The sequence below is a fragment of the Wasmannia auropunctata genome, unplaced genomic scaffold (genome assembly GCF_000956235.1).
Source record: "Wasmannia auropunctata unplaced genomic scaffold, wasmannia.A_1.0 LD336022.1, whole genome shotgun sequence".
In the NCBI taxonomy this organism is placed as follows: Eukaryota; Metazoa; Arthropoda; class Insecta; order Hymenoptera; family Formicidae; genus Wasmannia; species Wasmannia auropunctata.
The window spans coordinates 492,772-506,357 of NW_012026868.1; the positions used below are offsets into that span (position 1 = coordinate 492,772).

Genomic DNA, 13,586 nt, shown 5'->3' on the forward strand with positions numbered 1-13,586 from the left:
AGTGTCAAGAATGTACGAAGCACGGCGCTGCTGTACATACATTTGCGTTACGGTTATAATCGGGCATAACAATAACAGCAAAAACACTAATATGAATTCTGCGAGCAAGGTGAGCATAAAAGCCGATCATTTCGCGCATTTTTGCTATGTTTTGTTTTGTTTCGCGAGTCCTATACAATGTCGACGACTGAAGAAACGGAAAGGAAGAAAATCAATGTAACGTCGAATAAAAGCAAAGTGTTATTGTGTTTTTAGGTTAAACTGACAGTGAAAGAAATTTTAGTCGAAATATATTAATTATTCTCGTTAATGAACACATACGTATGACTTAAAATTAAATAAGATATTTGTGCTTAGGTGGGCGAGATCTTTGCCGCAGCTGGAGTGGCCTTCAACAAGCTAGGCGAGCTCACGATGCAGCTCCATCCCACATCAGATTCCCTAGCAGGGTAAGTTAGACGTACAAATTCTATCGCAACCCGTGAGATATATTGTTTGGAGGTAAAAATGCAGATAATCTTACGTTTGGTCGATGTTCAGAAAATACAAGTAATTTTGATGAAACTATAGAAAAAATCTAAGAATCCTATATCGTGATTGCCCTGGCAATATTTGTGTAGAGTGATTCTGTGGTAGTATATCGCATTATATTTAAGGAAATAAAGGATAAAAGGTTAATTTATAAAGAGCAAAACAAGATATCTTGTGACAACTCACAAAAATCAGGTCTCAAAAAATGTAAAAAGGATTTGCATAGAATATTTTTGAATTATTGTAATGTAATTGTTGTAAAAAGTAGGTTCTCTTGCCTTAAATTTGCGGTATATGCCACTGGAGTATCATTTTATACGATTACAGTAGTCCCCCCATGCTCTTTTTCATGATTTCCTATCCCCCTCGATAGTAAATGGGCTGACGAGGATATTGAGATGCTCCGTCAGTCGGTCAGGGTCTTCAGCGAAGAGTTGAGCAGAATAAGCGAGCACATCAAGAGTCGGACGGTGTAAGTTCTCACAGACTGCCAGTCGTGGCAGTCAGTCCGAGTCTCACACGTACCGCTTTCTCTTCCAGCTCCCAGATTCGGACCACCCTGAAGAAGAAGGCGTTCGAGGAGGCGGGGATGACGGTCAGGCAGCAGCAGATTCTACCTCAGCCGGCGCAGCAGACCACATTAGTCCAGCAGCAGCAGGTAGTTGCGAAGCAGCAATCGACGTCGGGTAACCAGGGTCTCATGGGAAAATCGGCGGAGGTCACGCTGAACATGCTGAACGCGCCCGAGACGGAGGTCGACGTCGAGGGACTTCCCGAGGAATGTCAAGTGAAGCTCGAGTTTGAAGAGGGCGCGACCGAAGAAGTCACTGGTTAAGCTAGTTTTTATTTGTTTTCATAAGTTAAGTAAGATAAATGACTACAAAGCTGGTGATACCATCTTCATTTTCTAATCATCTAATTGTTCATTGAATATTCGAATTTTAACTAGTTTTAAGCAGTCTCACGTAAACTCATAAGTTACCTTTTTGAAATAAATGTGTGAAAATCTAGGCCCGGCGTTATCCAACGCGTCCCTCTCTTTCCTTTTAATCATCTCCAAATGTGAATTTTTCCTTAAATTGCTGTATTTATTTAGAGAAAGAAAATTTAAGTGTAGGAAAGATGGGATAAAAAAATTTAATAATTTTATCTACTTATTAATAAAATACTAGACAAATGAATCGTCGATTAAATCAATTAGGATTTGTTTTAAGTTAATCAGGTCTTAGATTTCCACATATGCGAATTCTTCAAATGCTAATTTGATAATTTTATGAGAACTATCAAAGAGAAATAAGAAAACGTTCGGCATATAATTTTTATAGGATTGAGAAATACTGTTTTTAAAAAAATTGTAAAATTTATTTTTGTATCGTAGCACGATAAGTCGATCGATAAGAGCGTCTTTTATGCCTCGATCGTGAAGTATGCAAAGGAGATTAGAAGTTTATTTTTCGTAGCTTTTGCACTACAAAAAAGTTAAACCTGTATTTAAAGTAAAAAAATATCTTCGGACTTTTTTGAAAGGAGAAAAAAAAGATAAAGAATATGAAAAATTCAGCAAGCAGAGGCTGTATATCTTAGTTAATTCTCTTCGTTCCGGTTGGCACTTTACGACTCGTAGGGATTTTGCCACGTAAGGAAGTCCCAGGGGCCCGTCGCCCGCGTCACTTGTCGATTGCGTGCCGTGTGTGCGTCTTGTTGAATGACTCAGACCGACGCGCGCTGACTGACAGATTAACCGTTCAACAATGACGGCGCTCGGCGGCCGCGCGACGCAGTCGGTGTAGTCGATCGGCGTTCTCCCGTCGATCGCGGCCCGCCGCCGTTTCCTTTTGCTCGCCTGACTCGCGTGCGGTGATGACGTGAAGAGGGAGGATAGGAAAACGCTGCGCGTTACAACGGCGCAAATTGATCGTTGTCTGGATTCGACTGACCTGCCTGCCGAGTGGGCCACGCGTGTTGTTCGGAGCAACGTGGCAACACACCAGTAATCTCGACAATATTCCAAACAACAACAAACAACAATAACAGCATCGTGATAAACTACGACGACGACGACGACGACGACATGGAGGGAGGCGTGGCGGAGAACTCGAGCGGCGACACTTTGGACCGATCTGAGGACGAGGCGGCCCTACAGGGATGCTGCAGCCCGAAAAAGGCGCCCTACCGATTTCTGGGCCTGGCCCTCATGTGTCTGCTTGGATTCGGTACGGAGCTGACGTAACTGTTTTGCGAAAACGCGAAGTTGTTTACACGTCGTTTTACGTTGTTTTTATCTGTCACCGTGGCTGCGCGCCACGCCAGAATGGTGTCATTGTCAAAAGAGCGGACTCGCGACTGCTCGGCGAACGAAATGCATAATAGATGGTTCGCTTCTCGCGTGATTCATTGTCACATCTTTCATCTCTGTACACACGTAGGGGCGTATTTTATTTCAAACGAGATTTCATTCGGTTCTCGAATTCTTGTTCTTTTAATGTTACTCGTTTTAATGCTATTTAATACTTTTCAGCACCAAGTATGATAATTTAATATTTCGCACTATTTATATGGAACTTATTAATTTAACATTAAAACCTCTGACATTTCATGGAGCAAAATCTATTCAATTTATAAAACGCGATGCCAACAATATGTAATTAATACTTGTTTGTTTACACGTGTATGAGTAATGCTTTCATTGTGACTCAATAATCGAAATTTTGTAGAGGAACAATAAGGAGAGAATAATTAGTTAAATTAATTCCGGAATGGAAAATGTTTAAGCGAATTCTATCTTGTGTCTCCTTGTTATTAATCGCCGAGAAAAATTTGACATTGCTTAGATAAGGCGTATCATGAACGCTCTCTTTGTGCGGTTTATCACGCCTTTTTTTTGTTTAATATTGGCCATATGTTGTATAAGCGATGTTAGAACTTATGACACAATCGAGCTATGCATACATGATATGGTATCTTTGCATTATCAAAGTGAAGTCAAGCTTTTAGCAAATAACATTCTGGTTTATCTAATTGAAAGGAGAATAAGCGCTAGACTTTTTAAAAAATCATTTCAACATATGCATGCGACTCTCTACAAGAGATCTCTCGATTGACGTATATGTCCTTTATTATTTCAGGCTCGTACTTTTGCTTCGATAATCCCGGAGCGCTGCAGGATAATTTTAAAACTGACCTGCACATGTCGACTAGCACATTTGTTTTATTATATTCCATATATTCCTGGCCGAATGTCGTTCTGTGCTTCATCGGTGGGTTCCTGTTGGACAGCGTCTTCGGAATTCGGCTAGGTACGGTGATATACATGGCACTCACGTTGATCGGCCAGATCATTTTTGCGAGTGGCGCTATGATTGACGTTTTCTGGCTGATGATGCTTGGCCGATTTGTCTTCGGGTATGTTTTCATTACCATTTCGTTGGATGATGTAGAATATTTTAGAATCGTCCTTTTATTATATAGCAGGATTTCTATTATATAGAGAATTGTATAAATTTCTATACAATTCCAGGTAGAATTATTATTTAGACAATTCTAGATAGAAGGACGTAAATTAACAATTGTTTCTTTTCGGCAGAATTGGCGCAGAGTCGCTGGCAGTCGCTCAGAACAGTTACGCGGTTCTCTGGTTCAAAGGTAAAGAACTGAACATGGTGTTCGGGCTGCAGCTGAGCTTCGCTCGAGTGGGATCGACCGTGAACTTCCTAGTAATGGAGCCAGTGTACAATTATGTATCCCAATATTACAAGGGCCCAATGTGCATCGGCATAGTTCTCTTCCTCGCGTCCCTCACCTGCGTGATGTCGATGATATGCGCCTGTGCATTGGGCTTCATGGACAAGCGGGCCGAGAGATTGCTCCGACGAGGGGAAGGACAGGAACCGCAGGTCGTTAGTCTAAAAGACGTCAAGGATTTCAAACCAATCTTTTGGCTGGTCGCGATCATTTGCATCGCCTACTACGTCGCGATATTCCCCTTTATCGCTTTAGGAAAGTAAGTGCTCGAATAGCATAAAAACTTATTGCACGACCTTTAAATCGCATTAGCCAAAGTCCATAAAATAGTAATATCGCATTAAAATTCATTTCAGAAGCTAATTCATTCAATCTTCTATGTATAACTTTATATATATATTTTTATATAAGAAAAAAAAGAGGTCAATGTTTCGTTAATTTTGTTTCAGAGTATTTTTCGAACGAAAATACGGATACGATCCATCCGCCGCGAACACGGTGAATTCTCTGGTTTACTCGATATCGGCGATAGCTTCGCCTCTCTTAGGTTTCGCAGTGGACAGAACGGGCAAAAACGTATCGTGGGTATTTATTAGTATCTGCGTAACTATCATTGCTCATGGTCTGCTCGCGTTCACCTACGTGAATCCCTACGTATGTATGATTATCATGGGGCTGGCATATTCGATGCTCGCTAGTAGCCTGTGGCCTCTGATCGCTCTCGTGACGCCAGAGCATCAACTTGGAACCGCTTACGGGATGTGAGTATTTATTCATCGGTAATCTCGGAGCGAAATAATGCCGAAGGTCGCTTAGAAGTAATAAAATTAACGTGATCTTCTTTTTAGAGCGCAAGCTGTGCAAAACTTGGGTCTCGCCGTAGTCGCGATTGTGGCTGGCATAATCGTCGACAAGGGTGGATATTTAATGCTCGAGATATTCTTCCTCGGCTGGCTCTGGAGTGAGTATTTTCGCGAACTTGGAAATTCCAAGCGAACAATACGATTTCCACATAGGAGCGTGAAAATAACACATAGGAACGTTTGATAAAAAAAATAATACATTTCACGTTGCAACAGTTTCGCTGATAACCGCCGGTGCAATCTGGGCGTCGGACATGGCAACAAGCGGTGGTTATCTCAACATGACGCCAGGACAAAGAGACCGATACGAGGCGATTCAATGCACGCCCGAAAGTTTGGAGCGAGAAAAACTGCTGTCGTCGGAATGCACGTCGGATTTCTCAGCGGATAGTCTTATGCAACCGCAGTCTGACATCAGTATACGAAATCGTTACCTGTCTCGCATTGGTGCAATGGTAAATCGCTCAAAACTATAAATATTTTTGTTTTTTAGCATTAAGTAACATTGGCTGATATACTGATGAGCAAAAGCATTGTAATGCTAAAAAAAATCCAGAATATAAATCGTAAACTCTTTAATAACGCGCGGATTTTTAAATTCTAGGTACCACCACATGCGATTACGCCGATTCATCGACCATTACGATGATAATTTAGCTGCAAATTCATGATAGAAAATAGGTGTGTAAAAATACTTTTAAATCTCGAAATGTTCGCTCATTGTGTCTTCCTATTACACAGCTTGATCTGTGATAATTTCGTAACGCAATTTCCTTCGAGACTTCGTTTTAACAATCGTAGTCTTGTTTCTTTGACAGTTTCGATCAATTATTAACGTATGCGATAATATGAAACTTTTTATAATTTAATAACGATGACACAATTATATCTTTTATTCACGGATGGTGGAGCGTGAATCACGTTTTCTCTACCTCCAATTAAAATAAAAAGTAAGCGTTGCGAAGTTACTTGTTCGTAGGATAATTGACGTGTAATATACATTGATGTAATATAATAAATGTTCGATCTAATCATTGTCTTTTTTTATTTTAAATTAAATAATGAATTTTATTTTAGTGAAATAATAAATTACATGATAAAGGTCGGTCATTATTTATTCTGCCTCAAAGTTTTAATATACGCGACATTCCCAAAGTTCTTTGATGAAAAAAAACTCTCGTGACCACTTAATTTTGACAACGTTGAGATATGAGTACATTACTGTTGTATGACACATGATATATGATAAAAAGGCGGTGTGCACAGGCCGATGTTGGCATTAAATCATCACATTTAATGTCATTAGTCAGAGAGGACAGATAATTCGCGAGAATCTTCCTTCATTATGACTCTTGTACTTCTTTTTTACGATGAAAAATATTTGAAATATTACGAAACATATTGAGCCAATCTTCGGCTCGCGCCAGTGCAGTGATAACAATGAAAAAAATATAAACATATAATTATTGATTAGGAAGTTCATTTACATTCTTTGAAATTAATTGCTGATATGTTAAATAAATTAACGAAGAAGGAAGCGAAAGATGTAAACTTACAATTGAAAGAGATTAATAGACATATTTTTTGTATTGATTTTAAATATATATGTTTCATGATTTTAATTAGAAAATTGTCTATAAATTTTATTAAAAATTGAAGATAATGTGTAATTGTGAAATTTTAAAAATTCTGAGATTCCAAAAATTAAGGATTTTTGTAACTTTATGAAATAGTTTTCCTTTATGAAATAGTTTTTTATTATTTTTTACAGAAAAATTAATATCTCTCTAATATATATATATACATACATAATCTAATTTATGTAACATATATTTAGATATTATAAAAAAAATTGTTTTAATAACAAAATATATTGTAGAAAAATATATTTTTTTATATATTAAATAAATAAATTAAGTTTATCGTTTTAAACATTACAAAATTTTATAATTACTATTATCTTGTTAATATCAATTAATTTTCTATTGTAAAATATTGATTTTTTGTATGTGCACAGACGTGGACCTTCTCCCTTCCCTGGAAACACGTAACGCAAGTATTCTTTGTCCGTGCCGCACGCATTCATTCGCTTCCGGTGCATACACAAAAATTATTCCGAGCACTCGGCATCTCGGCACAGTGGTGCTCCGAATGTTCACGTCGAGAGGGCGTGCGGACACAGCGAGCTGCGTCCTGCGAGCGAGCGAGCGAGCGAGCGAGTGAGTGAGTAAGAGCTGCAGTTTGCCTGCAGTGTGAGTAGTACGGGAACAGCTGTAGCGCGCAACACGTGCTTGATCGTGTCGCGAGTACCGCAAGTGGCACATACGCGTGTACAGTGTGTACACGCACGTCCGGCACGTTTCGAGTGGCTCCGCGGCGAGATGAGGGTCCACGACGACGCGGATCCCAAGTACAGCGCGATGGGGAAGTCGTCGAAATTGGCCATGAAGCGACCCAGCACCGTCGTGTTTCGAGAAAACTCCAGCAAGGCGCAGAAAACGAGCGAGGACAACGGAGTCGCGAACGCGACGAGGAACAGCGACAAGACGGTTGTCGGCCTGCACCAGCGGAGAAAATCGCTGCCCGTTTATATTCTCCGTAAACGGTGAGTGTTTCCCGAGTGAAGCGAGAGAGACGTGTGTGTACCTTTCACGCGTCACAAAAGAAAAAAAAGGGAGTGAGGTCCGCGCGATGTTTATGTCTGTACATACATACACGCGACGCATATACAGGATGTTTCAAAATAGAGGCTCACTGCTGATTGAAAATTAATTAACGGAATTAAAGATCCTGTAGGATTTCTCTGACGGGAATAATTTATTCGTTCACGACGCACACTTGCCGTCGATAAAGCAGAAAATGATACTAATGTTTAATTCGTTTATTTACAATCTTATGCAATTTGTAAGAATTTAGGAAAAATATACAAAAGCTTTGTAATTTTTATGTTATAAAACATTGAAATATTAGAAAAGATTGAAAGCTGCTGACTAATTTAAAAATATATTTTTGTATATTGCCATTTTTTTCTATATTATTATTTATCAATCAAACCGTTTGTGTTAAATAATTATATATATATGATATAATATATATATTCTATATTATTTTTTTATATTATTTTTTATATTATTATTTATCAATCAAACCGTTTGTGTTAAATAATTATATATATATAATATAATATATATGTTATATTAATATATTATAAATAATTATATATGTACATATAATTGTATGTATAATAATATATAATAATTATTTAAATACATAAAAGGATTGTAATTATTTCTAAAAATATATCTACACATTTATATAAAAAATGTAATATATTTTTATCTTTATTAGAAAAAACTACTTATAAATAATATGTATTAATTAAAAACTACATATAAATAATATATATTAATTTAATTTTTGATAATGATTTTTAGTAAATGCAATATTTCCAATTTCGAAATTAAGTTTTGATTCTGAAGGATCTCTCAGAAATAAATATATTTCATCAAATTAACCAGATGTACTTCCATTTAATATTGTATATCCTTTATTTACATTATATAACTCAAATCGCCATCTTTATATAAGAGGAGTGATCACTTGTGTTCTGTTTTCAGTCTGTTGGACGAGATACGCCGGCACAATACTCTGATCATAATAGGCGAGACCGGTTGCGGTAAAACCACGCAGATCCCACAGTTGTTGCTCCACGCCGGGATCGCTGGGTCGTCCGGCTGCATCGGCATCACGCAACCGCGTAGGATCGCGGCGGTCAGCATAGCGCGCCGGGTCGCTCAGGAGCAAGGGGTGAAGCCTGGAAAATTGGTGGGCTACTGTGTTCGTTTCGAGGATTGCACTTCGTCGCAAACGAGAATCAAGTATCTGACGGACGGCATGATGGTGCGAGAGGCGATGACCGACGAAATCCTGTCGGATTACTCGGTAATATTATCGTTATATTATCACAATTGTAGTACTAAGCGCGACGTGGTTATTGGAGGAGTCTATATTTGAAGGAGTTATTACAATGCACATCGGACAAGAAGGAGATTATATTAATAAATAATAATAATGAATAACGAAGCTTTAGCTAATGAACTTGCGCTACAACGAAAGATATTATTATAATACAATTTACTAGTTTCATGAACCGATTGTATTCCGGATAATCTATTTTAAATTAAATCTATTCTATAAATTAAAATATTAAAATTAATAAAATATATTCTATAAATTTAAATTAAATTAAATCTAATCTATTTTAAATTAAATTCTCTAATTATAAGTTAAATTAGATGCTTTAATATTTTAACAAAAACTGAAAATTAAGGCTTTTCCGCCAAATAGTATTATATTTAATCTTCCTCGTAGTAATCTTTCTGAAAATTAGAAAATCTCCACATTTCCTCTTTTGCTGCTTATCTACATGCTTTATCCGATTATTGCACGAGTTTATAACTTTGCAACAGGTGGTAATACTCGACGAAGCTCACGAGCGATCCGTGCAGACCGACGTTCTGTTCGGGGTGGCGAGACGAGCGCAGAATTTGCGGAAGTTGAAGAATCTGCCGCCCTTGAAGCTGCTGATTATGTCGGCCACGATGGACCCCGCCAAATTCAAGGATTACTTCCAGGCGCCGGCGCTGTATCTTGAGGGCCGTCAGCATCCCGTGAGGATTTTCCACGCGGTCACCTCGCAGCAGGATTACGCATTCGCCGCGCTAGCTACGGCGTTTCAAATTCACCGCGAGGCGCCCGCAAAGTAAGAAACTGGCACGAAATTCTAACACGGAATTATAAATTATATACGTTCTAGAGAGAGAGAGTGGACGTACACAGGAATAGATTATGTGCTAGTATGTTAAAGAATTTATTGTTTCCAAACATTACGGATTACAATTTCATCACTTCTTTACTCGAACTTTAAATCAATCTCTTATAAACCGAAGCACGCACGAGAGTTCGGGGATCAAATCCAAAATCCATCAACTATTAAGTTACTATTAATTGATCGCTTTTACATAGAGCCACACGTTCCAATTATTTTCTAGTTATATTCTAATTGTTTGATCTTCTAATTTTCTAGCGAGGATATTCTCATCTTTTTGACCGGTCAAGAAGAAATAGAATCGGCAGTAGTAGCCGCCCGACAAGTGGCTAAACAGCTGGACGGACAGGAGTATCCGCCTCTGAAAGTCTTTCCCTTGTACGCGGCGCTGCCCACTCATCAGCAGTTAGAGGCCTTCAAACCTTCGGCACCGGGAATGCGGAAATTAATACTATCGACAAACGTCGCCGAAACATCCGTCACGATTGGCGGTACGTACATATACATATATTTTTATCCTCTATCCTTTCTCTTAATTTTTTAAGTAAAAAAAAGGGGAAAAACAGAAGAGGTAATAAATATTTTTATCAGCGCTAAGATTTTTTTACGCTAGTAAAATTTTTTACGATAATTATAAAGATAAGACAGGATGTAAAGGAAGTTTATTTTTAAAAGCTTTTTATGGAGTTTTTGCAACGCGATTACTGAAGCGACGTGCTGCGCGTGATTAATTATGTTATTTTCAACATCACGCTTATTTGAGCTTATTAATTACATGGCGTGCGCTGTGTTTTTCGACCTGACTTACAATCGGTTTAAAATCTGACCTGATAATTTAATAGAAACGTTAAACATAGGGATTTGCCACGTGATCGATACCGGCGTCGTCAAAGCGAGGACACATCACCCGACGACGGGGCTGGATGTACTGAGGGTTGAGAAAATCTCACAGGCTCAGGCCTGGCAAAGGGCGGGTAGGGCCGCTCGCGAAGCACCGGGCAAGTGTTATAGAGCTTACACGCGAGAGGAATTCGAGAAGATGAAGGATATGCCGATACCAGAGATTCAAAGGTGTTCCCTCGCGGGAGTCGCTCTGCAGCTGCTCGCTATCGGCGTCGACATCACTTCCTTCGATTTCATGGATAAACCGCCTAAGGAGGGCGTAGACGTGGCCGTGAACTGTTTGGAAAAGCTGGGTGCAGTTAAAGGTAAAGGCTACTAGTATCCGATTCATTTACAAAAATGAAAACGCTTTGCTCAATACATTTTCCGTTTGAAGAACATAAGTTTTTTTTATGTAACTTATTAAATTATTAAATTTCTTATTAATTTTTGTGCTATTTTAAAAATGAAAGAATTAAAATAAAATTTCTCATTTAATACTAAATTAAAATGTAATGAATTTTTTTTTATATTGAGATTGAGACGTGAGGAAGGAAAACGATTAATCGATTTACTGTTGGCTGTTTGCGTCTTTATTTCATTATATCGAGCAAGATGCGAGTAACGGGAGTTATTCCAATAGAGAGAGAGAGAGGGAGAGAGAGAATAAATTCTTATGTAATCCCTTCTGAAAGGATCTCCACCGCAACTGACTACGCTCGGCCGAACGATGTCACTGTTCCCGTTAGACCCTCGATTTACCAAAGTGATCCTCGCGTCGGTGGAACACAGGTGTCTGGAGGAAGCACTGACGGTTATCGCTTTATTATCGGGAGAATCAATTTTCATGGACCCGCCCATGAAGAGAGAACAGGCGTACAATGCACGCTCACGGTACGACTCTTGTTTGCAACTTATTTTATCGTTAAAAAATATTGAGTACGTTAAAACATTAAATGAAAAGATGAAATCTAGATGAAATCTGTATAAACACTGTTGTTACGAAACAATACTGTCTCGGTGGATACAGAGTGCATTTTTCACCACGACTCGCGATTGGCTATATGTTATTATTTAATGTAACTCTCATTGGGGGATTTCCAGATTTGCTTCGCCCGAGGGGGATCACGTAACGTTGCTGAATGTGTTCCGAGCATATCAAAGCGCTACGCAGAAGAAGGTGTGGTGCCACGAGAACTTTTTGCACCATCGAAATCTGGAGTACGGGTCGGATGTGAGGCAACAGCTTGCGGCGTTGGCGGAACGTGCGAATTTGGAGAAGGCGAGCTGCGGAACGAATACGAAGCAACTCAGAAAAGCTTTCCTCGAGGGATTATACGAGAACCTCGCCGAGCTGCAGAGGGATCAGACATATGTCACGGTAAGTAAATGTTCTCTCTCACGATATTATTTCTCCATTATTACATTCTTCTTACTGCCAATTCTCTCTAGTATTATATTGAAGATTATTCTCTCCTTTCCTAGTTAATTTTATTATGAATTAATACGTAAAAGTGTGATATTAGGAAGAATTCTTTCAACCATTAATCTATATGAATTGTCAAATTTTCGTCGATTAAGGCTGAGTTTTTATTTTTAATGAATCTGTTAAATGTGTCATATTGTATAATGATTAATTTTGTAGACATATCTTTTATCACATTGAAACTTTTACACTTTAATTATTTCTCTTTATGTCATTTTAGTGAACTTTAATTAAGCAGCTTATCGATCATTCTTTTTTTTTCTTTTCATTTATTTTACAATATTAACTTTTTTCCTTTAAATGATGATTAAATAATTTAAGGAGCAGTCTCGGAGAGATATGCACGGACCACGTCATAAATAATTTCAAATTTTTACCTTTGTTGTTTCGTCTTTGTTGTTTTTTTATCTCTGTCTTACTCGAGTTTCCGACATCGGTAAACAAGCAAAAGAGAATGGTAATCGCGTAATCGCATTACGCGTTCGGCATAGGTGTACTCGAAGCAGCCGGTAACCATACACCCTTCCTCGACGTTGCACGGTACGAAGCCGCCGTTGCTGCTGTTTACGGAGGTCGTAGCCACCGGAAGATGTTACCTTCGCGGTCTGTCTGTCATCGATCCGGCGTGGTTGACGCAAAAGAACATCGGTCCTGGGAAACGCGACTGACGCAATTTTTTTTATCCTACGATGTTATTTATACGGAGCTTATTTTTGTTGACATGAGGTGGAATAATTGAGGCCGCTGAGTAATGGGAACGGCGTGGTGATTTTTGTTTTTTTGAATGATGAAATTGATAGCAGATAATACGAGAAACGGTCGAATGGTAAAGAAGGATCACTGTGTGTCCTACGCGTGTATTTATTCAGCGGTATCAGTTACGCCACCGAACCCTCTCTCATGTGGGTGCAATTTTATTGTAGATATATGTTTAAGAGGAGAATCACTTTTTCTACTACTTGTACACTTTAAGCACTGTTATTAAATTTAGTTAATACAAATTTTAATCATCCTATGTATATATGTATGTGTGCTGTATTTCGTAGAGTGAATCGTGCCACAACCTCGACACGCGCCTTCGCGCATACCCTCGCCCGAACGTGTTTGACTCCAGCTCCATCCATTTTTCCAACTCGACGCAACAACAAATACCTCTTAAGTAACATTGTCCAGTTATCCCTTACAGTTTACCTAGACCGGGTTCGGATGAAGACGCATCCGCATTCAACGATTTAATATCTTATTTCCTTATTTT

General features: G+C 38.7%; 3 protein-coding genes across 5 annotated transcripts; all 3 read left to right on the forward strand.

Annotated features, from left to right (window-relative positions):
• Nucleotides 1-1,541, forward strand: LOC105453065 (chromatin complexes subunit BAP18). 3 transcript variants are annotated; one of them, XM_011694752.1, is made up of 4 exons: nucleotides 1-109; nucleotides 358-449; nucleotides 905-1,003; nucleotides 1,072-1,541. In XM_011694752.1, exons 1-4 carry the CDS (start codon nucleotides 11-13, stop codon nucleotides 1,364-1,366), a joined length of 585 nt encoding a protein of 194 aa, XP_011693054.1. In that variant the 5' UTR covers nucleotides 1-10; the 3' UTR covers nucleotides 1,367-1,541. The 3 variants fall into 3 exon arrangements, with proteins under 3 accessions (XP_011693054.1, XP_011693056.1, XP_011693055.1); XM_011694753.1 differs by lacking the exon at nucleotides 1-109 and adding an exon at nucleotides 135-216; XM_011694754.1 differs by lacking the exon at nucleotides 905-1,003.
• Nucleotides 1,542-1,620: 79 nt separating this feature from the next.
• Nucleotides 1,621-6,166, forward strand: LOC105453066 (major facilitator superfamily domain-containing protein 1). The gene is made up of 7 exons (XM_011694755.1): nucleotides 1,621-2,744; nucleotides 3,657-3,933; nucleotides 4,115-4,531; nucleotides 4,722-5,033; nucleotides 5,121-5,233; nucleotides 5,352-5,590; nucleotides 5,740-6,166. Exons 1-7 carry the CDS (start codon nucleotides 2,603-2,605, stop codon nucleotides 5,782-5,784), a joined length of 1,545 nt encoding a protein of 514 aa, XP_011693057.1. The 5' UTR covers nucleotides 1,621-2,602; the 3' UTR covers nucleotides 5,785-6,166.
• Nucleotides 6,167-7,111: 945 nt separating this feature from the next.
• On the forward strand, nucleotides 7,112-13,332 carry LOC105453067 (putative ATP-dependent RNA helicase DHX33). The gene is made up of 8 exons (XM_011694756.1): nucleotides 7,112-7,740; nucleotides 8,753-9,077; nucleotides 9,605-9,897; nucleotides 10,222-10,454; nucleotides 10,821-11,171; nucleotides 11,541-11,739; nucleotides 11,950-12,226; nucleotides 12,823-13,332. Exons 1-8 carry the CDS (start codon nucleotides 7,517-7,519, stop codon nucleotides 12,997-12,999), a joined length of 2,079 nt encoding a protein of 692 aa, XP_011693058.1. The 5' UTR covers nucleotides 7,112-7,516; the 3' UTR covers nucleotides 13,000-13,332.
• Nucleotides 13,333-13,586: the final 254 nt, after the last annotated feature.